General features: G+C 40.6%; 3 protein-coding genes across 4 annotated transcripts; 1 reads left to right on the top strand and 2 right to left on the bottom strand.

Annotated features, from left to right (window-relative positions):
- Positions 1-282: 282 nt before the first annotated feature.
- On the top strand, positions 283-2760 carry nsa2 (NSA2 ribosome biogenesis homolog). Its single transcript, XM_084571684.1, has 6 exons — positions 283-424; positions 1226-1413; positions 1495-1645; positions 1752-1931; positions 2028-2220; positions 2469-2760. The coding sequence occupies exons 1-6, from the start codon at positions 422-424 to the stop codon at positions 2534-2536; spliced, it is 783 nt and encodes a 260-aa protein (XP_084427810.1). The 5' UTR covers positions 283-421; the 3' UTR covers positions 2537-2760.
- A 1466-nt stretch (positions 2761-4226) lies between these two features.
- LOC311507668 (torsin-1A-like) lies at positions 4227-9417 on the bottom strand. 2 transcript variants are annotated; one of them, XM_084572102.1, is made up of 5 exons: positions 9003-9417; positions 7518-7783; positions 7257-7432; positions 5539-5666; positions 4227-5446 (listed from the first exon to the last, which is right to left on the bottom strand). In XM_084572102.1, exons 1-5 carry the CDS (start codon positions 9199-9201, stop codon positions 5202-5204), a joined length of 1014 nt encoding a protein of 337 aa, XP_084428228.1. In that variant the 5' UTR covers positions 9202-9417; the 3' UTR covers positions 4227-5201. The 2 variants fall into 2 exon arrangements, with proteins under 2 accessions (XP_084428228.1, XP_084428229.1); XM_084572103.1 differs by lacking the exon at positions 9003-9417 and adding an exon at positions 8429-8853.
- Positions 9418-14981: 5564 nt separating this feature from the next.
- On the bottom strand, positions 14982-19101 carry LOC311508072 (torsin-1A-like; the record flags this gene model as incomplete). Its single annotated transcript, XM_084572701.1, has 5 exons — positions 14982-15556; positions 15649-15776; positions 16312-16487; positions 16573-16838; positions 18918-19101. 5 exons carry the CDS (start codon positions 19099-19101, stop codon positions 15312-15314), a joined length of 999 nt encoding a protein of 332 aa, XP_084428827.1. The 3' UTR covers positions 14982-15311.
- Positions 19102-25025: the final 5924 nt, after the last annotated feature.

Below are 25025 nucleotides of genomic sequence, written 5' to 3'. Positions count from 1 at the left end.
TCCAAAATACATCCCTAGGACACCTTGAAATATGTGATGTATAGTTCCGGGTGCGAACGTTAATGTGTTTCCGCGAATATTGTCGACTATAAATCATTTAATATGTTTTTTGAAAGCCTTAACGCCATGTATATATTTGTATTATACAGTTTTTATATATATTATATATTTTTTATGTTATAAAACGCGTCTTTATATTTAAAATATGTCCGAATCGTGATTTTACATCAAAGCCGGTCACATTTAAGCGACGGACAAGTCGTAACTGAAGGGTGACGTACTTCCTCTAAGTATCGGCTACGGGGAAAACAACATCTGAGCGCCCCAGCCTGAAACAAAAAACACCGAATATTTCTGCGTCTTTACCACCCGTTACCAGCGGCGACGCATTCTCCGTAACACTTAACTCCCCGGACACAAGATGGTAAGAAGGCATTCTCTTTAAATCGAGTTTTTCAACTACTATATGGGAGTTTAGCACGTTAGCATATTGTGCTAGCGTTAGCATTTGGGAACATGTGGCGGAGTGACATGTTGCTCTGCTCATAGTTTTTTTTTAAAAAATATATTTTGCATAAAAAAACTATTTGCCCTGAACAATAAATTTGTCAAAAAATGTTTCTTACTTGTTAAACATCCATTCGGGGTGGTGCTCGGTTTTAAATAAATGAACGGCCACGAATTACTCGCTGAAATGTCAAAACTTTATCAATTTAAATATAGTTCAAGTGTGAATAATAATTATTTTCTCTGGCGTTAAGTCATGTAAAACTATGAAATAATAGGATGCCAAATTCTGACTTATTTAGCAAGGGATGTATTTATTATTATTATTATTATTATTATTATTATTTCATCTCTCCTTCACATTTAGCACTAAAAACGTTGTAAATTGTAAATAAATTGATTGATTGATAATCAACAGTACAATTTTAAATAGATAAATAACCAAACCTGAAGTAAAAGTGGTGTTAAACATTGTGTTTGAGTTACATTAAATTAGTTTATTATCCTCTCCATAAATTCAAAATGTAAAATATGAAAAACGCATTTCCTGATCATCTTCTGAAGCTTTCACCATTAAACACACCATAAGGTCATATCAATCCATAGTTTTTACTTGAAATTGGAAAAGAAATACCTCTGCACTGAATGAAATATTTGCTCTTATTGTATGTTGGCAATCAGTTTTAACAGAACTGTGTGTTTGGTGATTCTTTTGTAGCCCCAGAACGAACACATTGAGTTGCACCGCAAGCGGCATGGCTACCGCCTGGACCACCATGAGAGGAAGAGGAAGAAGGAGAGCCGTGAGGCTCACGAGCGCTCCCACAAAGCCAGGAAGATGATCGGTTTGAAGGCCAAACTGTACCACAAACAGAGACACGCAGAGAAGATCCAGATGAAGAAGACGTGAGTATAGAAGGAGAAGAACTCGTATAGAAAGACTGTGCACAACAAACATTAAAACTATTCTGACTTGTGTCTTTACAGCATTAAAATGCACGAACAGAGGAGGACCAAACAGAAGAATGACGACAAGACCCCAGAGGGAGCAGTGCCAGCCTACCTGCTGGACAGAGAGGGACAGTCTCGCGCTAAGGTCCTCTCCAACATGATCAAACAGAAAAGGAAAGAGAAAGCTGTAAGTATCCACTTCCTTAATTTCATCTGACTATTTAATGGTGGTGTTGTAGTTGTGTGGAAATAACATTTGTTAACATGTAGTGTTATGCTTTTTTTTTTTTTAGGGCAAATGGGAGGTACCTCTGCCAAAAGTTCGCGCCCAAGGAGAGACAGAAGTTCTTAAAGTTATCAAAACTGGAAAGAGGCAGAAGAAAGCCTGGAAGAGAATGGTCACAAAAGTTTGCTTCGTCGGCGATGGCTTCACCCGTAAACCTCCTAAATACGAACGTTTCATCAGACCCATGGTAAGTGTTTTATCTGTCATGTCACATTCTGCATTTTTATTAATCTGTAACATCATGTAGTTAGTAATCTTGTTCTAATTGTTCGGCGTTTTTTAGGGTTTGCGTTTTAAGAAGGCTCACGTCACACATCCAGAGCTGAAAGCCACGTTCTGCCTTCCCATCCTGGGAGTGAAGAAGAACCCTTCCTCACCCCTTTACACCACCCTGGGAGTCATCACGAAAGGAACAGTCATAGAGGTTAATGTCAGCGAGCTGGGCCTCGTCACACAAGGAGGAAAGGTTATCTGGGGTGAGTTCTTACATCTTTATGAGTCTATAAACGTATTGGTGAGTTTATTTACATCACCTCAGTTTAACTGTTGCCTGTGTCAAACACTAAATGTACTAAAACTTCCAGTTTTAAGGATTAAAGGCTTTGATTAAGACTGCTACATATTTCTGAATAAACTAGTGCACACGTTTTTTTTGTTTTTTTTAAATAAAAGGTATAAATGTTGGATAAAACTGTAGCTAACAGGTTTGTTTTTTACTTCCCAGGTAAATACGCCCAGGTGACAAATAACCCAGAGAACGACGGCTGCATTAACGCAGTTCTGCTGGTATAAGACTCTTGACCTGCCTAATGAACTGTTCCCGTTAACTCTTAATTTACATTAAGAGGGTTAATTACATCAAAGAGGTGACGAGCGACAGCCTTCAGTTCGCCGGACTGTCAGGAAGATCGCCGCTGTTCTGCAACTTGAAAAAAAAGAAAAGAAAAAAGGACACTCAAAGGAAAAACTAAGGGGTGATTACTGTGTTTGATATAAATAAACTTGATATGACACCAGATATTGTTCTTTTTCTTTTCTCAAACTTCTGTAAACTGCTGGAAACAGTCACCACCTTGAAGATTCAGATATGTTTAACCAAGAAGATTGCATATTTCTTTTCTCTAAGAAAATTAAGTTCACAGTCGTCATGATTCTTGACATTATAAACCTCAATCATGGTCCTTTTATAGGCTTGAGGGCTCAAACAGGAACATGCATGTGGCCATTTTATAAGTTGTACGCAGCAGCATATCACACTCAGACATTTTTCTTGTTTTACTGTGATGGTACATTCCCATTAAATCGTTACTGTAGTCCTGTGATTTGTTGAAACGGCCTTGTGAGAGTTCTTGGTTTGACGCTGTGGATCTGCCTGCTAAATCAATTCAAAAATGATTAACCATGCAGCCCTGTCAAGAAGCGAGCAATGGCAGAGCTTGTCAGGAAAAGCACGCGGTGACGTCCATAAAGACGACCTTTAACTGTTAATTACTAAAACAATGGGAAGCTTTGTTATGCTGTGAAGCAACAGCCCTAAAATCAAACATAAAAAAACAAAAAGTTGTCCATATTAATAATCAGCCAACTTCAACAGACTCAATATGATCTCACCACTTTATGGCTCTGTAAACTGAGTAATGTCTAGGTCAGCTGTACATTGCATTGGGAGGCAGCAGCAGAGATTACACTGACTCACCTGTACATGCAGCATTACCCAGACAACAGTCAAACATTTACTTTACTTTTCTTTTGAGATAATGAGCGAATGGGTAGAAAAGAGAAGGGGGCAGGAAGCCATCTGCAGTAAATATATTTCTAGGCTTCAGACCTGAGAACAGGTAGAGGACACATCTAGAATAAAATCATCCATAAACCAGTTTTGAAATTTAGTGACTCCATTTGTAGCACATTAAACACATTAACAATCTGGTATGCATGATTTAATTCTAGTTAGTCTTAGAACAGAACAGACCTCTCTTCTGCTATTCTTTAACTGATTTTCAGATTCATACCCTCCTGCAACTTCACAACAAGCCTTGCCTGCAACATCTACCACAGGATGTTAAAACCATTGCACGCTCTTCTCTATTTTAGCCTTGGACCTGAACTTGCACTTTGCACAGTTGGGTTTCGCACGTTATTTGATTATTTCCCAACTCTTATTTCAGTCAGAGCTCTGTCTGTAGCTGACAAAACAAATCACAAATCTTACACTTCTTAACGAGACAATTATGTTACCATAAAAACAAACATCTTAACTTTTTCTTTTTTATTTTGCAGCATTAAACTTTTGCATGGTTGTCTGTCTCTGTGTTAGCCCTGAGATAGACTGGCGACCTGTCCAGGGTGTACCCCGCCTCTCGTCCAATGACAGCTAGGATAGGCTCCAGCCCCTCCGCGTCCCTCCAGAGGACAAGCGGTTACAGAAAATTAATGACTGAATGAAGAAACTCACATAAAATGAAGCGTTCATCAGACAGAGTGAGAAGAAAACATGATATTTTATTTGCGATTTGCTTTGCTGGTGGTGTTTACAGCCAACACGCCTCCTTTTCATCCCATCGACATCAGTCGTTCACAGTCCGAGGTAACAATAAGCAGTTGTATGGGACACGTTTTCTTGTAGTAGTGCACCCGATCCTTACAAACCGTCAGGTCTTAAGAAGCCAACAGACCCATTTCTCTTCTCTGACAATGCCTTCGCACGTCCTCCTCTTTAAAGACACACATCCTACTGACAGTATCGCGCTTTGAGAGAAATCATTCAGCAAAATCGGGAAACAACAGTCACTTTTTTTAACAATTATTTTTAACCTGTTAAACAATCCACCCGTCCTACACAATGCCATTAGTATTAATTTCTTCTTCCGACTTGCAGTGCCCTAATGCAGGTTGAGTAATGGTCTAAAAAATATCAGCTGTCAGTACAGAAAACATATCTGACGTTGATTTCATATGATACATATAAACAGGAGGTTTCTGCTTTAGGCCATCTCGATAATAGGTTTATCTTTGAATGCTAATGGAATCATCTGTACAGCGGACGTTGAAATAAAATAACACAAAAAAAGGCAAAAAAGTAAAAACGAAGGCATGTGTTTCCATAAAAACAACAGTGACAGTGTCGCTGACAAAAGGACAGCTTTCATTAAGATGCCTTTGGGAAAACAAAACCGTCTTCGAGACATAAAAGCGGACATCAAGCTCCCTAATCATTTACAAAGGCTAGCATTCCAAACTTATCAATTTTTCATCCCGCTGGCGCCGGGCCGTTCATCAGCCTCTTCATTCAGTGTAAGTGAGACGCAACCTCGGAGAAGGTTTCCTGATATCACCTTCGCCGGGTCAGACAGGGAGACCTTTCTCAGTTAGCTCGACTTCCGCTCTTTAGTCATTTGGCCGAGAGTTTTAAAAAGTGCTCACAGTGACCGAACATAGCGTCCTTCGTGTGCCCACATTATGTGTAGTAGTCCAGCTTGCTCTCTATCGTCTTGCAGCCTTTTACCGAGAACACTCTTTCAGATTTGGGGAAGTAGACTAAATCTCTGGCCACTATGTCCGCCACGTCCCGATCCGGCTGAAGCTCTCTGGCTTTCATCTCGGCCATGGCGCACTGGACCACGTGTTCGTACTGCAGAGGCAGGAACGGGACGAAAAAGTCCACCAGGTTCTTGTCGATCAAACTTGTGTGAAAAAAGCCACCTGCAGGAAGACATTATCAGAGTAGAAGTAACTATTCTGTGGTAAAGTTTATGAGTGACAACTGCACAAGACTTCGTGTAGTCTACACTCACTGTTGTTGTTGTTGAACACTGACAGAGAGAGTGCCGTTTCAAGGTCTTTGAGCTCTATCTCCTCTCGATTGCGTCCGGCCTTCCAGAAATCTAAAGCCGTCTGAACGATGCTCTCCCCTCCAGCATTACTAGGTGAAAGATTAGAGGCAGGCAACGTGTTAGAAACTGACAAAAACAAAAGGTTTAATGTTTGGTTTAATAGCTTTGTAAATCCTGTCCCACCACACCCCGTCCGACGCTGGCAGGTGTCTTGCCGCGTCAGAAAAACAAATAATCCCAGACTCAAACTAGACTTGTAGTTCTCGAGACTGGTCTTGGTCTCGAGACCACTTTTTTGTGGTCTTGGTCTTGTCACGGCCTCGACAGTCTTCGGTCTCGGGTCTCTCGGTCTCGCAATGTCTCGGACTGGCCGAGCGGTCTCGAAGGGATTTGTAACCTATAATATCCAGGCAGGCACAGTTTTTTTTTTTGATATCATTATCATTGGTCCCTCCTTTTTTCGCGGGAGTTACGTTCTAAAAATAACTCGCAATAGGCGAAATCCGCGAAGTAGTCCGTTTTATTTTTTACAATGATTAGAAATGTTTTAAGGTTGCAAAACCCCTCACTACACACTTTATATACTTTTCTCAATAACTTGCAAACATACCGCACTTCAGTCACACTGCCAGCGATCAAAGATACTGTATATGTAAATTTGGCAACCTGAACGCATTCTGTACTTTACAAGAGGCACCTTACAAGGAGATTGATTGACAATGGTCTACAGTCCCTTAGCCAATCAGGACGCAGAAAACAATGCGCCATAAAAAAAAATAAAGCATGCAAAATTGCACTAAAACGGTACGGTGTCGCTGCACACAGTCTGTCAATCCGTGACCGTGAGAACACACACACACAGGCTTAATCCCTCTCGTGCCTACATGATCAACATGCAATGCACCCTTATTTTATTATTATATATTTTATTTTATTAAATGTTGGATGTGGTATGTATGGTTAAGACTTAAGTCCTCTTCTGTGTGGCCCTATGAGCCTATCATGCCACTACAGCGGCAAAATGGTTTAGGCTACAGATTCTGTAGAGAACAACATCAGACCTTATAGAGTAGAAGTGTATTTTCCGTTAAGATTGGTTTCATTTTTTATCAACAATACACACGAGTTTGTTGGCTGACAGGAGGAAAATGCAAAATGGCAAATAACTTTTTTTTTTTTTGGTCTCGGTCTTGGTCTCAGTCTCGAGCTGAACTAGTCTTGGTCTTGACTTGGTCTGTCTTGGTCTTGGTCTTGACTTGGTCTTGATACTCTCTGGTCTTGGTAGTGTCTTGGTCTCGGTTTAGGCGGTCTTGACTACAAGTCTAACTCAAACCCACAGCATGCTGTGACTGGCCAACTACTGCTGCCACTTTTCGTGTCCAACCTCCATGCTGCACTGCTACACGTCGTGTTAACACAATAGGAGGAAGGTATTTAAAAAAAACTGACTTGTCTGTACCACGCCACAAATATCACGTTTGAAAGTTGTTTTGTTAACTGGAAGTTTTAAGTCGGTCAGCCATCTTTGTTTATAACAGTCTTCCTGAGTTTACAAAGACGTGCTTTTTAGTCTGTGGTGTTAGACAGAGAAGGTAAACACATCAAAGTATTTTAAAAGCCTGGATCCAAATTTAGCCCACAATGCATCCTCTACCCTGATATTATTTCTGCTTTTTTACCTGAGAAAGATGAAGATGGATTTCCGGTATGAAACTCCATCCAGCTTATCATAGTAGTCCAGGTATGGCTTGATGCTGTCAATCAAACCAGGATGCATCTTGTCCATCTCATCAAAGATGAACATGGAGCGTTCGCAGCTGCTGACGTTGCCTCTGATCCACTGCTGCAGCTGAGTCTGAGGAGGAAGAGCAACGAATGAAACTGACACTGAACAGCGTCACCGCATTTAAACTGAGAGTAACATGGATGGCACGTCATACCTTATAGGTGACATTTTGACTCGGGTGTGGGAAGTGAAGTGTGGACGTGAAGATATGAACGTATTTGCTGTCCATTCCCTCCTTGTAAATGTTTTCAGCAATCATCTTGCTAACATAGTTCTTCCCCGTCCCGGTCCATCCGTGCAGGGAGAGCACCAGCGGCTTCTTCGGGTTCTCATTGCTCATGAATCCGTTGACAGCTTTTAAGATGATGCGCGACGCAATGTGCTGCCCAAATAGTTTGCTTTCCAGGTCAATCTCGAGACCTGTAGAGTTCACGGTGGAAAGTCAGCAGGATTAGTGGATGCAAACATGTGACAGGAGTAACTTTCTCGCAGTGTTTAGCTGTGGCGGTCACACATATATTTGGAAACCACAAATTCAGATCGTTTAGGTGACAGTTTAAACAGAAAAGACTCAAAATGTACTTTACATCAACTTTATCTGAGAAGATAGATAACACTCAATAGCCAAATCAACTCTTTAATGTTCATTTTCAGCACAAGTGCCAACTATACTTGCGTCCAAGTTCTCAACTGAGACAATTTGCAGGTTTTCTTTATTTCATATGACAGTAAAGTGAAAATCTAACAAAGCAGGCTATGGAAATACACAACTTTGCCATTTTATAGACAAATAAACGTTTTAATCTAAATCCTACACAGCAGAGCAATCTCCAGTGAATATAATTATATACCTAACTTGTTTTTTTTAGGCATTAATTGAAGGGGGGTCTGAGACAGACCATGAAAGCGACCTAAATCGCTTTTACAGGTGCCTGGAGAGGCCACACGTTAAAAGGACACGTCGTATTCTCCCAGTTACGTTTCGGTTTCAAACAACAACAGAAAGTCTTACAGCCGTGTGTACTCGTCCTTACTGCCTTCATACTATATAATGCACATGCTCACCTGTTGCGTTGAAAGCTATCCATCTGTGATCGCAGCTTTCATGCAAATAATTGTATATCGTCCGCCCCAGAGTTGCCAAACAGCCACCCACAACCACAGTTGTGAACGGTTCAAACGCGTTCACCAGCACAGTGGCTGTCGTAAAAATGCGCAACAACAAAAGTATACGTGCCGCTTTCATTGTCGGAGCCGACTAATTTGTGACATTAGTCGTTTTTGTGTGGTAAAACCGGCATCACAACAAGACAAAACCGCGCTAAACCTTGCAGACCAGCCGCTTGCTTTACAACGGGGCACTTCCGCATACGTCATAAACATGTGACGGACACAACTAGTTCCCATACCACCCTTAAATGTTTTGAGCATTTTTTGAGTTGAGCAATTAAAACAATTGCAGTTAGCATTTGGTCCGTTTGTGTACATGTATATCTAGCTTAGCATGTAGCTGACACAACTGCTAAGCTAACACTGATCTTGAACGCTGCTGATTAGCAGGATTTGAGCTGTTAAGTTGTGCACACCTTACAAAAGACACGTGAATGGCTGCTAGCAGTGTGTTGGCTGCGTGTGTTACCTGTTCTGTTGAAAGAAATCCACTCGGGTCGACAGCACTCGTGGAAATAGTACAAAATGTTCGGGTAGCTAGCTAAAAAGCCGGTCAGCGCCGCGGCGACGCCGACTGCTAACGTCGTGCTGATGGGTTCTATAGCCTCAGTCACGCCGGAGCTAACCAGCATCCACAGGAGCAGGACGTGTAGTTTCTTCGGTTTCATTTTAAACTAATTTCACCGCTTCATGGAGGAGAAGAGACGGGAACGGGATAAACGAGGACGAGTCGACACGACGGAGACAGCTGGCAGAGGAAGCACACTGGTTGTCATGGACATGACGTCAGGGTCCAAAGTTCTTCTTCTTCTTGTCTTGTTCTTCATGTTGTTCTTCTTCTACTACTAATTTCGAATTTGGAACAGACTATTTATGGAGAGATATAATACGGTCCCATAAAGAATTAATCATTTGTATATATATTGTATGATATATTATTGGTATTTTTATCTAAAATTTAAATGACTGAATATATAAAAAAATAATAACTGTGATTATGATTTTCGAGAGGTCTGTATATAAACAAGGAAATAAATGAAAACACAAATGAATAAGAAATGTTTGTATTGATTTTTATTAATTTATTGACAGAGAGTAACATGGCGCGTGCGCGCATGCGTGAGTGCGACATGTTCTGTGACCTTTAAGGCGTCACGTGGCCTATCAAAGGCACCAGATTTATCTAGATATTTAAATAGATAGATATTTCAAAGGCTCATAGTTACGGAAGCCCTAAACTACGAACCTATTAACAATTAAGTTAATTTAACTATGGAAATTCAGCTCATTGAGACCGTCCTTCATTTACTGTCTATTTTATTTACAGCGAGAAGTAAATAACATTGACCATCTTGTGACAATTCAGTGTTCTGCTGGGGTGACAATTCAGTGTTCTGCTGGGAAACTTTTGGACCTGGCATTCATTCATGTGGTTGTTACTTAGACATGTAGAACCCACCTAGACCAGACCAGGCACCCCCACCCCAACTAAAAAAACATGAAGAACATCACAAGGTGTTGACCTGGCCTCCAAATTCACTAGATCCCAAACTGATCAAGTATCTGTGGGATGATCCACAGAGGCCCCTCAGCCCCCCCAACTAACAACATTCTGTTGCCAGACACCACAGGACACCCTCTGAAGACCCATGTCCATTCTCTGATGAGTCACAACTGTTCTGGAGGCGCAAGGGAGACCTACACAATATTAGGAAGGCGGTCATAATGTTATGCCTGATCGGTGTCTATGACTTTTATTGTGCCACATTAGTGACACCTAGTGGACAACGTCTATCTGTGCATACTGGATTTAGATAGATAGATGGATAGATAGATAGATACTTTATTAATCCCGAGGGAAATTCAAGCATCCAGTAGCAGTTACATACATTGAACATAAAATACAAAAGCTATATAAAAAATAGAAAGTGAATAGAAATAAAATGTTTATACAACTATAAACTATGTTAAAAATATAAAGTGACCTGTTAGAAATATAAAGTGACCAGTAGAAGTAGGTTTTGTTTTTTTTGTTTTTTTTTTATAAATATGAGCGCTACAAATGGGAAAAAATGAATGAAAATCACAGTCACCAGATGTAGCAGAGGTAGACAGACATGGTAAATGACAGAGTGTCCAGTAAGTAGGTGCAAAAGATTTGTCCATTGTCTATTGTGTCTCCTGCCATCACTGAGAGCTGTTGTACAGCCTGATGGCCAGGGGGACGAAAGAGTTTTTCAGTCTGTTGGTGGAGCAGGATTGAGACAGCAGCCTGCCACTGAACACACTCCTCTGCCTGATGAAGGTGTTGTGCAGAGGGTGGTGGGCGTTGTCCAGTATGGACAGCAGTTTGTCCAGGGTCCTTCTCTCTGCCACTGTCACCAGAGAGTCCAGCTCTGTGCCCACCACTGAGCCAGCCCTCCTCACCAGTCTGTCCAGTCGAGCAGCGTCCCTCTTCTTGCTGCCTCCTCCCCAGCAAACCACAGCATAGAAGAGGACGCTGGCCACCACAGACTGGTAAAACATCTGCAGCAGTTTTTTGCAGACGTTGAAGGACCCCAGCCTTCTCAGGAAGTACAGACGGCTCTGTCCTTTCCTGTGGAGTGTGTCCATGTTTGTTGTCCAGTCCAGCCTGTCGTCCAGCTATTCTGATGATATCCAGTCATTCTAGCAGATATGGAAAGCATGAGAGACTTATTTATGATTTTTAAAGTAAAATGATTAAAAATGGGCAATGACATTCTATTTCATGTTTAGTTAGAGTTAAGTAAGTACTTAGAAAGTACCACAAGTACAATTAGGTCATAATGTTATGCCTGATCAGTGTGTATGTTTTCCGCTGTGTGATGACCCCTGGTGTCACCTGTGAGAGTAACCACTGTTTGTCTCTCCTGCAGGCAGCTGATAATGTAATCTGGAGCACCTCTGGTGCCAAGTGTGCCCAGGTTACAAAAAGGCATACCTGTCTAATCAGTCTCTCACTGCTCTTCTTCCCAGGCACATCACACCACTCTTTGGTTCCATTCCTTTTGTTTGTTTGTTTGCCTTTACACTTTACAACATTTGCACACATCCTTCACTCATGCCCATCATACACCACTGATTTACTGACTTTCACATCTCACATGTTGATCCTTGATTTGGCACATTAAGTTGATTTAATGAATGAATAAAATATTGTTTGGTTAAATTACTGGTTTGTCTCATGGTTGTTGTGGCCTTTTGAGCCAGGTCATGACAGCTGTAAAATAAAACTTTCTCCAAATCCGGCCAATAATCGGAATAATCTAAAACAGTCCAGCAGAAAATAAAAGTGGCAGCTCTGGATGAACACGATAAACATGCCCTTACACGATGCGGTCTCTTTTTTACATTTTAAATCTCTAAATATTCTTTATTAATTTTTATATGCAAATATTAGTATTTTAGCTCAATAGCTTCCAGGTCATATAATCTATTGACTCCAAATCAGTGTGGGATCATAGTCTTCCATGGGTTGCATGAGATACACCTCTGTTTTTTATATTTGAAATCTCTAAATATTTTTGATTAATTTTTATATGTAAATATTAGCATTTTAGCTCAATAGCTTCCGGGTCATGTGATATATTGACTCCAAATCGGTGTGGAGTCATACTCCTCCACTAGCTTCATGGGATACACCACTTTTTTTTACATTTGAAATCTGTGAATACTTTTTATTAATTAATTTATGTAAATATTAGCATTTTAGCTCAATAGCTTCCAGGTCATGTGATGAATTGACTACAAATCAGTGTAGGATCATAGTCCTCTACTAGCTGTATGAGATACACCTCTTTTTTTGACATTGTAAATCTCTGAATATTTTATATAAATTTTTATATGTAAATATTAGCATTTTAGCTCAATAGCTTCCAGGTCATGTGATCTATTGACTCCAAATCAATGTTGGATCATGTCACTATACTGGCTGCTTGAGATACACCTCTTGTTTTAGCCCAATACCTTCTCAATAGCTTTAAACACACATTATCTCTGCTTTAATTATCCCACATTTTTATTTTGAAAACCGGAAGTCGATACACGCTGTAGCCATCTTCTATCTCCGTGTGTTTACCATACAATCTGTAGTATGGGTGAACTTAAATGTTGGAGTGGCTTGATTGGAGTCGCAGTTTACCCAGAGCGAATGTCTGTCGAATATCCAACTTAAAACTAAATTCACTGCGGTTCTGCAGCTTAAAAAAAAAAGAAAAAGCAAAAATGACACTCAAAGGAAAAACTAAGGGGTGATAAACTTGATATGACATCAGATATTGTTCTTTTTCTTTTCTCAAACTTCTGCTTTACATTGGAAAAGTAAAGCAGATGAGTAGCTGCTGAAAACAGTCACCACCACATGTTTAACCAAGAAGATCGTATATTTTCTTCTCTAAGAATTAACAGTCACAGTTGTCATGATTCTTGACATTTATAAGACATTTACATTTATAAGTTGTACGCAGAAGCATATCACACTCTTCTTGTTTTACTGTGATGGTACATTCGCTTTAAATCGTTACTGTAGTCTTGTGATTTGTTGAAAATCAGAAAGATGAGTGCTTGGTTTGACGCTGTGGATCTGCCTGCTAAATCAATTAAAAAATTATTAACCATGCAGCCCTATCAAGAAGCGAGCAATGGCAGAGCTTATTGGGAAAAGCACGCTGTGACGTCCATAAAGTATGAGCACATTTCACCCATTTTAGCTTCACTCCACTGACTGCCTGTCCATTTTAGGATCCATTTTAAAATTATTTTATTTGCTTTTAAAGCCTTGAATGGCCTTGCCCCAACTTACCTCTCTGAGCTGCTGCATCCCTATACCCCAAGCTGATCTCTCAGGTCAGCTGACCAGCTGCTCCTGATGGTGCCTAAAGCTAGGCTTAAGCTCAGAGGGGATCGAGCGTTTGCGGTTGCAGCGCCAAAACTGTGGACCGAATTGCCGCTGCACATTAGGCAGGCCTCCTCACTGTCTCATTTTAAATCCCTTCTTAAAACCCACCTCTTTTCTTTGGCTTTTAACACCATGTAGAGTGTTGATTTTATGTTGATTTTATGTGATTTTACTTTATGTGTATATGTGCATATTTTTACTACTTTAATCTTTTATTGTGTTTTTTATTGTTTCTATTGTGTTATTTATTTTGTTTTATTCTATTTTATGTTGTAAAGCACTTTGGTAACCTTGTGTTTGTTTAAATTGTGCTATATAAATAAAGTGGATTGGATTGGATTGGATAAAGACAACCTTCAACTGTTAATTACTAAAACTATGGGAAGCTTTGTTATGCCCTAAGAAGAAACATAAAAAAACAAAAAGTTGTCAACTTCAACAGACTCAATTTGATCTCACCACTTTATGGCTCTGTAAACTGAGTAATGTCTAGGTCAGCTGTACATTGCATTGGGAGGTAGCGGCAGAGATTACACTGACTCACCTGTACATGCAGCATTACCCAGACAACAGTCAAGCATTTACTTTACTTTTCTATTGAGATAATGAGCGAATGGGTAGAAAAGAGAAGGGGGCAGGAAGCAATTTGCAGTATATATACTGTATTTCTAGGCTTCATACCTGAGAACAGGTAGAGGACACATCTAGAATAAAATCATCCATAAACCAGTTTTGAAATTTAGTGACTCCATTTGTAGCACATTAACAGTCTGGTATGCATGATTTAATTCTAGTTAGTCTTAAAACAGAACAGACCTCTCTCTGCTATTCTCCAACTCATTTTCAGATTCATGCCCTCCTGCAACATCTACCACATGATGTTAAAACCATTGCACGCTCTTCTCTATTTTATCCTTGGACCTGAACTTGCACTTTGCACAGTTGGGTTTTGCACGTTATTTGATTATTTCCCAACTCTTATTTCAGTCAGAGCTCTGTCTGTAGCTGACAAAACAAATAACAAATCTTACACTTCTTACCAAGACAATTAAGTTACCATAAAAACAAACACTGCAAAAGTGCACGATGTTCTTAACATATTTTTTTTGTTGTCGTTGCAGCAAGAAACTTTTGCATGGTTGTCTGTCTCTCTGCGTTAGCCCTGCGATAGACTGGCGACCTGTCCAGGGTGTACCCCGCCTCTCATCCAATGACAGCTGGGATAGGCTCCAGACCCCCCGCAACCCTCCAGAGGACAAGCCGTTATAGACAATGAATGAATGAAGAAACTCACGTAATATGAAGCGTTCATCAGATTTGCGATTTGCTTTGCTTGTGGTGTTTACAGGCAAGACGCCTTTTTCTGACTTGTAATGGTCTAAAAAAATATCAGCTGTCAGTACAGAAAACATGTCTGACGTTGATTTCATATGATACATATAAACAGGAGGTTTCTGACTTTGGCAAGATTTAGGCCATCTCTAAAATAGGCTTATAAAGTCCATCTTTGACTGCTAATGGAATCATATGTACAGTGGACGTTGAAATAAAATAACAAAAAAAAGGCAAAAAATTTAAAACGAAGGCATGTGTTTCCTTTCATTAAGATGCCTTTAAACCGTCTTCGAGACATAAAAGTGGACATCAAGCTCCCTAATCAGTTACAAAGGCTAGCATTCCAAACTTTTTCACCCCGCTGGCGCCGGCCCGTTCATCAGCCTCTTCATTCAGTGTAAGTGAGACGCAACCTCGGAGAAGGTTTCCTGATATATAAGCTCAACTTCCTCTCTTTAGTCATTTGGCTGAGAGTTTTAAAAAGTGCTCACAGTGACCGAACATAGCGTCCTTCGTGTGCCCACATTATGTGTAGTAGTCCAGCTTGCTCTCTATCGTCTTGCAGCCTTTTACCGAGAACACCCTTTCAAATTTGGGGAAGTAGACTAAATTTCTGGACACCTTGTCTGCTATGCCCCGATTCGGCTGAAGACCTCTGGCTTTCATCTCGGCCATGGTGCACTGGACCACATGTTCGTACTGCAGAGGCAGGAACGGGACGAAAATGTCCACTACGCTCCTGTCGATCAAACTTGTGCGAAAAAAGCCACCTGCAGGAAGACATTATCAGAGTAAAAATAACTATTCTGTGGTAAAGTTTATGAGTGACAACTGCACAAGACTTCATGTAATCTACACTCACTGTTGTTGTTGTTGAACACTGACGTAGAGACTGCCGTTTCAAGGTCTTTGAGCTCTATCTCCTCTCGAGTGCGTCCGGCTTTCCAGAAATCTAAAGCTGTCTGAGTGATGCTCTCCCCTCCAGCATTACTAGGTGAAAGATTAGAGGCAGGCAACGTGTTAGAAACTGACAAAAACAAAAGGTTTAATGTTTGGTTTAATAGCTTTGTAAATCCTGTCCCACCACACCCTGTCCGACGCTGGCAGGTGTCTTGCCGCGTCAGAAAAACAAATAATTCCAGACTCAAACCCACGGCATGCTGTGACTGGCCAACTACTGCTGCCACTTTTCGTTTCCAACCTCCAAGCTGCACTGCTACAAGTCGTGTTAACACAATAGGAGGAAGGTATTTAAACAAAACTGACTTGTCTGTACCACGCCACAAATATCACGTTTGAAAGTTGTTTTGTTAACTGGAAGTTTTGAGTCGGTCAACCATCTTTGTTTATAACAGTCTTCCTGAGTTTACAAAGACGTGCATTTTGGTCTGTGGTGTTAGACAGAGAACGTAAACAAATCAAAGTATTTTAAAAGCCTGGATCCAAATCGAGCCCTTGAAACCCACGCTGGAGCATTAGCCCACAATGCATCCTCTACCCTGATATTATTTCAGCTTTTTTTTACCTGAGAAAGATGAAGATTGATTTCCGGTATGAAACTCCATCCACGTTATCATTGTAGTCCAGGTATGGCTTGATGCTGTCAATCAAACCAGAATGCATCTTGTCCATCTCATCAAAGATGAACATGGAGCGTTCACAGCTGCTGACGTTGCCTCTGATCCACTGCTGTAGCTGAGTCTGAGGAGGAAGAGCAACGAATGAAACTGACATAGAACAGCATCACCGCGTTTAAACGGAGAGTAACATGGATGGCACGTCATACCTTATAGGTGGCAATGTGATGCGGGTGTGGGAAGTGAAGTGTGGACGTGAAGAAATGAACAAATTTGCTGCCCATTCCCTCCTTGTAAATGTTTTCAGCAACCATCTTGCTAACATAGGTCTTCCCTGTCCCGGTCCATCCGTGCAGGGAGAGCACCAGCGGCTTCTTCGGGTTCTCATTGCTCATGAATCCGTTCACAGCTTTTAAGATGACGTCCGACGCAATGTGCTGCCCAAATAGTTTGCTTTCCAGGTCAGTCTTGAGACCTGTAGAGTTCACAGTGGAAAGTCAGCAGGATTAGTGGATGCAAACATGTGACAGGAGTAACTTTCTCGCAGTGTTTAGCTGTGGCGGTCACACATATATTTTTTTTAAGCCACAAATTCAGACAAATTCGTTTAGGTGACAGTTTAAACAGAAAAGACTCAAAATGTACTTTACATCAACTTTATCTGAGAAGATAGATAACAATCAATAGCCAAATCAACTCTTTAATGTTCATTTTCAGTGCAAGTGCCAACTATACTTGCATCCAAGATGTTAACCAAGATTGAATCTATTTCTAGACTAATCTATCCATCCTACTCTCTTGCTATTTCTCCAAAGCTAATTAAAGAAATTAATAGAATCAATTTTAATTTTATTTGGAAAAATAAAACATCACTACATTAGAAAAGGGGATCTGTTGAAAAATTATGAGGAAGCTGGCATAAAGGCAATCAACTTTGAAATTATGAATGGGATATTGAAAATTAAATGGCTCCAATCCTTTTTGAGGAACGGCGAAGAGATATGGTTCTCCTTACCGACATATATCTTTGATAAAGTGGGAGGTATTGAATTCTTATTAGCATGTGACTTTGAAATATCTAAACTGCCTATAAAACTCTCAACCTTTCATCAACAGGTTTTGTTACAGTGGAAACTGATGTTCAAACATAACTTCAGTCCCCACAATGTTTCATTATGGAATTTCAAATATGGTCAATTGTACATATATTGGATGAAAATGGTAATATTTTTGAAACAGAGGAATTTAATTCTAAATATAATATTGACTGCTCAATTGTGGATTACAACAAAGTAACACAGAACATTCCAAGGGCCCAATAAAGAATAATTTATTGAACATTGCATCACCAAGACTACACAAAATTAAAATTGATTATGTGGACCTGGTTGATGCAAAATGTAATAATAAATTCCTTAATCAAACTCCTGTAAACATTATGTACCCAGGTAGAACAAGAAGCACACTTTTCTTTCTCGGTTATAACAAATCTGAAATATCTTCAATTAGAACAAAATTCTTAAAATATCCAATTCCCCCTAAATTTAAGGAAGTAGCCTACACTTTAAGACAATAAATAACATATATCCCTCTAACGAATTTGTAAAGAAAAGATTCAAATTTGAGGTAGACAATTGTCATATCTGTAACACTAATGTTGAAACAACAGAACACCTGTTTTATGAGTGTGAATTGGCTCAGAATTTATGGAAATCTCTTCACAACCTGTTGATTTCTTTTCATGTCAAAACATTCAGATGGGTGTAATCCTCAAAAATAAAAAGGATGAATTTTTGGTTAATTATAGCAACAAAATATTATATACATAAATGTCGATTTGCTAAGTCCTCCCCCACATGGTCTGCACTTAAAAATGAACTCTCGCCGTTTCAAAGCTGTCTTATTAAGGTAGAGAATGCCCAGGCTAAAAAACTGCATAAACTTATGATAACACTTCAGATGAGCCGAGTCCCTGTTATTTTATGTTATTTTATTTTTTGTTGTTTTTTTTGTGTTGTTCTGTCAAACTTGTTTGTTCTCCCTTGTCATGTGAATGGTATAGAAGGTGTCTTTTTATTTTTATAGATGGTTTGCTGGAGGTGTGACTCTAAGTTTATATTATCATAAGATTTATATTTGTACAATTTGAGTATGTCATTTTTTTTTTCATACGTTTCTATTGTGTTAACAATGCAAGATTCAATAAAGTTGTTCTAAAAAAAACAAACAAACAAAAAAAAACCTTGCAGACCAGCCGCTTGCTTTAAATCGGGGCACTTCCGCATATGTCATAAACATGTGACGATCACACCTAGTTCCCATACCACCCTTAAATGTTTTGAGCATTTTTTGAGTTGAGCAATTTAAACAATTGCAGTTAGCATTTGGTCCGTTTGTGTACTTGTACATCTAGCTTAGCATGTAGCTGACACAACTGCTAAGCCAACATTGATCTTGAACGCTGCTGATTAGCAAGATTTGAGCTGTTAAGTTGTGCACACCGTACAAAAGAGACGTGAATGGCGGCTAGCAGTGTGTTGGCTGCGTGTGTTACCTGTTCTGTTGAAAGAAATCCACTGGGGTCGACAGCCCTCTTGGGAATAGTACCTAGCTAAAAAGCCGGTCAGTGCCGTGGCGGCGCCGACTGCTAACGTCGTGCTGATGGGTTCGATAGCCTCAATCACGCCGGAGCTAACCAGGATCCACAGAAGCAGGACGTGTAGTTTCTTCGGTTTCATTTTAAACTAATTTCACCGCTTCATGGAGGAGAAGAGACGGGAACAGGATAAACAAGGACGAGTCGACACGAAGGAGACAGCTGGCAGAGGAAGCACACTGGTTGTCACGGACATGACGTCAGGGTCCAAAGTTCTTCTTCTTCTCGTCTTGTTCTTTGTTACGTCCCAAGGTGTGTCCAGGGGAAAATCAGGGACAAACACAATACAATGCTCAAGTCTGGTGTAACAAAAGTTAAATATTTATTGAAATACAAAAGATAACTAAACAAAAATCTCAAAACAAAAACAGTGGGGAAGATTTGGACCACGTGGTTGTGCCAAATAAATGAAAGCAATAAAACAAAACTAGTCCTGGCTAACACACTGCCATATAAAAAAACAACAAACAAAGTCTAACTATCTTTTCTACTAAAAAACGTTATCAGAACTACATGGGTGGCACCAACCAATAATCCTAGTGTGTATAACAGAGGAATCCTACGTGGTGGGGTGTAAAGGGTACCCCAATCTTACCTCTGGTCCGCACCTTCCACCACAACTGAAATAAATCGAACAGAAAGGGTCCACACGTCTCAATACTACGGTAGGTGACAGAAAACAAAAGAACAATCGAGCTGGGCAACAAGCAAAGGGCAGAGATTGAACCATGTGGTTCTCAAAACAAGCTGCAAGCAGTCAGCGCAACTAGCATGCAGCAGCAAATCAGGTGCAGGTGTAGAGGGCGAGGAGCCTGTAGCTGGATCCTTTTGAAGTAGGTCCTGTGGTGGCAATTGGATAAACCAACCAATCAGTAGGCTCTGACAGACTTCCAAGGTGGAATCACTTGCAGTATCACCAGTATCACCTGAACATAGGGCTGGGCGATAAAACGATAACGATATATATCGCGATAGACACGTGATCGATATCAACAAAAAATACGTTCGATAGAACTTGACTGAGAGTCAGGGATGCAGCTGCAAGACGTTTAAAAACTTCTCTCAGTGTTGACATGTGACTAGACCAGTCATCAGAGTATATCACTATGTCATCCAGATATGCTCTGCAGTTCGGCACACCCCCCAGTACCTTATTTACAAGCCTCTGAAAAGTTGCAGGAGCATTACACATCCCAAAGGGCATGACTGTGTACTGCAGAAAACTGTCAGGGGTCACAAAAGCAGAAATCTCCGAAGCGTGAGGCGTTAATGGAACTTGCCAATACCCTTTTAGCATATCAAGCTTGGAAATGTATGTCGCAGGACCAATCTCATCAATGCAGTCGTCAATTAGAGGCAACGGATGAGCATCAGGGACAGTTACAGCACTGACCTTGCGGAAGTCTGCACAAAATCTTGGACTTCCGTCAGACTTTGCATCTAGGAGGCAATGTGATCTCCATGAACTAGAGCTTGGCACTGCAAACCCGTTGTGCACCAGATACTCAACTTCTTTTTTCATGAGCTGTCTTTTAACAGGATTCACCCAATAAGCATGCTGCTTAATAGGTGTAGAATTAGTCAGGACGATATCATGGGTCATGACAGTGGTCTGCGATGGGATGTCACCAAATAGACAGGGAAAATCAAAGATCATACTCTTAATGTCTTTGTATTGGTCGTTAGGTAGATACGATAAGTATTGGGACAACTTAGACAATACCTCAGTATTACTCAGTCTTGCCCCCTGTGGTGCAGCATTACGCATCACCAACCCATCATCCACAGGAGAGACAACTTTTGCAACAGAAGCCATGGGTGACACAGCACTTACATCATGTGATACAGACAACCCATGTTCCTCTTCTCGGGAACAATACGGTTTCAACATGTTGACGTGACACACCCTAGTCTGTCGCCTTCGATTAGGAGTTTGGATCACATAGTTCGTTTCACTAAGTTTTTTCTCTACAACATAAGGACCCGAAAACTTGGTGGACAGAGTAGAACCAGGTATCTGCAGAAGAACCAGAACTTTGTCACCTGGCTGAAACACATGAGAAACTGCTCTCTTGTCATAGTGTTTCTTCATCCTCACCTGAGCAGAGGTCAGGGCATCCCTAGCTGAAGAGCAGACCAGCTGAAGGCGGTTTTTGAGCTTGGCTACGTACTCTGGAATGCTTTTGACCATTTTCTCTGGTGTGACCAGCTGTTCTTTGAGAAGCTTTAAAGGACCTCTAACCTCATGTCCAAATACCAACTCTGCTGGACTGAATCCTAGTGACTCCTGCACAACTTCACGTGCAGCAAACAGAACCAAGGGGATACGGTCATCCCAATCCCTCTGGGAGTCAAGACAGTGTTTGCGCAACATGGATTTCATAGTTTGATGAAATCGTTCAAGTGCCCCTTGGCTTTCAGGATGGTAGGGGCTAGATGTCACTGGGGTGATTCCTAAGGTTTTAAGTGCCTGGCAAAAAACCTTCGACTTAAAGTTTGTGCCTTGATCAGTTTGAACCACTTTTGGTAAACCAAATGTTGAAAAGAATTTTACCAAAGCCTTGGTGATAACAGGAGCTGTAATTTTTCGGAGAGGGATGGCTTCTGGGAACCTAGTGGAAGCACACATAATTGTCAGAAGAAACTGGTTTCCACTTTTAGCTTTGGGCAAAGGCCCCACACAATCCAGAATCACCCTTTCAAATGGTTCACCCATCAGAGGTATAGGATGCAGGGGAGCAGGAGGAATCACCTGGTTGGGCTTGCCAGTAATCTGACATACATGGCATGTTTGACAATAATTAACAACATCCGATTTCAGTCCTGGCCAAAAGAAATGCTTGAGAACTCTGTTATAAGTTTTAGTGACCCCCATGTGTCCTGACCATGGGTGGTCATGTGCCAAGGATAGCACCTGGGAACGATATGCTGTTGGTACAACGACTTGGTACGTCACGTTCCACTCATCATCCCCAGAGATGCCACTAGCCCAGCGACGCATTAAGAGACCATCATCGAGGATGTACGCCATTTTCTTCTTCCTGGCCTCCTTCTGATCAAGAACAGAAGAGAGACATTTGGAAAGAGTTACATCACCTTGCTGCGCTGCAATGAATTCCTTCCTAGTAGCTGGTAGGTTCTCAGCCTTGACATTAGAGAGAGTCGACATTCTGTGGTGGCAATTGGATGAACCAACCAATCAGCAGGCTCTGACAGACTTCCCAGGTGGAATCACTTGCAGTATCACCAGTATCAGAGAGAGGGAGAGAAAAACCAAGAAAAATACACTGCCCCCGTCTGGCACGTAACATTCTTGTTGTTCTTCTTCTTCTACTAATTTCAAATTTCGAACAAGAGTATTTATGGAGAGATATATAGAGATATACGGTCCCATAAAGAATTAATCATTTGTATATATATTGTATAATATATTATTGGTATTTTTATCTTAAATTTAAATGACTGAAAATGTAAAAAAAAAAACTGTGATTATGGTTTTCGAGAGGTCTGTATACAAGCAAGGAAATAAATGAATACAAAAATGAATATGAAGAAGTGTTTGTATTGATTTTTATTCATTTAGTGTCAGAGAGTAACATGGCCCGTGCGCGCATGCGTGAGTGCGACATCTTCTGTGACCTCATACGTATGCCTGGCTTTATGGCGTCACGTGGCCTATCAAAGGCACCAGATTTATGTAGATATTTAAATAGATAGATACTTCAAAGGCTCATAGTTCATTAGGTAATAGTTGACGTTTTCAGCAGAAACCAACTCAAGTACCAATTACAACACAGACAAGTCAGAGACTAAGTATCTGAAATCTGAATACACAACCTGAATAAGGAAATGACAAACTCCAAAATGTTGGAATCGTCCCAAACAGCTTCGGCTGATCGCTCTGCCTCTGGCTGTGAAGCCACATTGGGGGCAGACAGAGACCAGCTCCAGCTGTTTGTCTCTTGCTAACGGCGAAAGTGCTCACCAAATGTGGGGCTCTCCAAAACTGTGGCTACGAGCAGTGGGCCACCCACGCCAAACGTCCGATAAACCAGACGATGGAGGGACTTGACACCTGCAGGAACCTGTTTCCCGACAAGAAGAGCACCAAAAAGACCTGCAACGCTGTGATGAAAGACCTGAAGAGAGCATTCAGCGGCAAGCGGCTGGAGTCTGTCAAAGAGCTCTTTGACCGGCTTGAGAATGACGACAACAAACCCTCTGGGTTCATGTCAAGGGATGTGTTGAAGATCATTCTGGTGATAATAGGCGTATTCTTTTGCTGGCTTATATTCACTTTCGTCATGCCGAAGTGTCCTTGAGCAAGACACTGAACCCCCAGTTGCTCCCAGTGCACGCCACCGGTGTGTGAATTTTCGTTGAATTAGACTGTATCATTGTGACAGGGTTTCCTCCGGGCTCTCAGGTTTTCCCACATTTACCAGTGTTGGGCAAGTTACTTCAAAAACGTAATACATTATGTATTACTTGTTACTGTCATTTCAAAGTAATTCATTACATTATTATATTACTGTCTCTGAACTGTAAGGCATTACACTACTACTGTCACCAAGGCTGAGCTAGGCTTAAGGCTAACAACAGAAGAATGTAATAGGCGCAGTGATGGCTCATAACGCAATACAAGGAACAATCATAGCCAGAATTTAGTAAAAACAGACAAAAGGTCAAAGTCTGGTAAATTGTACTAGAAATACAATAACTTCAGCTCAGCATGGCCCTTTCAAAAATAGTTGGCTTGGTTTGGTTGGGGCCTTTAGCTAATATTTATTGCCAATGTTTATTGTGTTTAACAGACGTTTTTGTATGTTTTATCTGGATACAGATTGACGTTATGTCGCTGTTCTGATGGCTATTTATAATTATAGCCTATAAAGCCCAGTGACAATTAACCTGTTGAGGCAACGATAGCTTACATTGTCACTGCTAGTCTGGATGGGGATCTTGCTGCAAGCTTTCTAAAAGCTGGAGACTCCACTGTTGACAGCGGCTGCATATCTTCAACCACATACTCTGACACAAGTCTCTTTACTTCTCGAGGTTCAAGTGGCATCATGGAATGGGAGAATACTAACTTTAATTGTTTTGTGTCCGCTCTCGTCCTCAGTTTGCTTTCTTTTCACTAACTTAATGTTAGTGTGGCACAGCTCTAAATGTTTCGTTAGATTACTCGTGCTGTTTCGCGACGTAGATAGATCTTTTGATTTCACACACAAAGTGCACTTAACTACTATGTTCCTCATAATGAGATAATGAGAGTATGTCCATCTTGAAAATGTACTGTCTGACGTCTAGCCTGCTTCAGCTGTAGTCATGTTTTACCAGGAACGTAACACAGGAAGAAAAATGTTCTACAATTTGCGCGGAATTTTTCGACTTAAAAAAAAATTCGACTTAATATCGGGTTAAAATGCATTATAACGTGCGTTACTGACCTTTGCACCAAGTAAAATATTATCCAATTTTTTAATTGTTTTTTTTTGGAATCCCTTACATTACCGCGTTACAGCAAAAAGCAACACATTACAGTATTTACATTACTTCTGTAACGTATTACTCCCAACACTGTCATTTACACATTGTCACATCATTTTAAATTTACTTTAAACGTTAATATTATTCAGTATAGGGTCAAATTCATTTAAAAAATATATTCAATAAAAAAAATTGAATTGGAATTTCTGACTATCTCCTCATTTATTCTGTTTCACTAATAAACTTGATGTATGCACAAAGAAAAAAAAATGTACTTTTGCAATATTGCACCAGTCCTTTCTCACACCCAGCTGTTACATAAGCATTTAACTCATCATCAGAGCTTCAGAATGATTACTTTTACATTGGATGTCATTCTCTGATGAGTCACAGCAAGGGAGACTACACAATATTAAGAAGGTGGTCATAATGTTATGCTTCACCAGCTGAAAGGAAGTTGTAAGAGAATAAGGGCAAGGGTTAAAGGGTAATTGCTTCCTTTGAGGGTGTCCT

This window comes from Chelon labrosus (genome assembly GCF_963514085.1).
Source record: "Chelon labrosus genome assembly, chromosome: 22".
Classification (NCBI taxonomy): Eukaryota; Metazoa; Chordata; class Actinopteri; order Mugiliformes; family Mugilidae; genus Chelon; species Chelon labrosus.
This window is presented reverse-complemented; position numbering and strand designations above follow the sequence as displayed.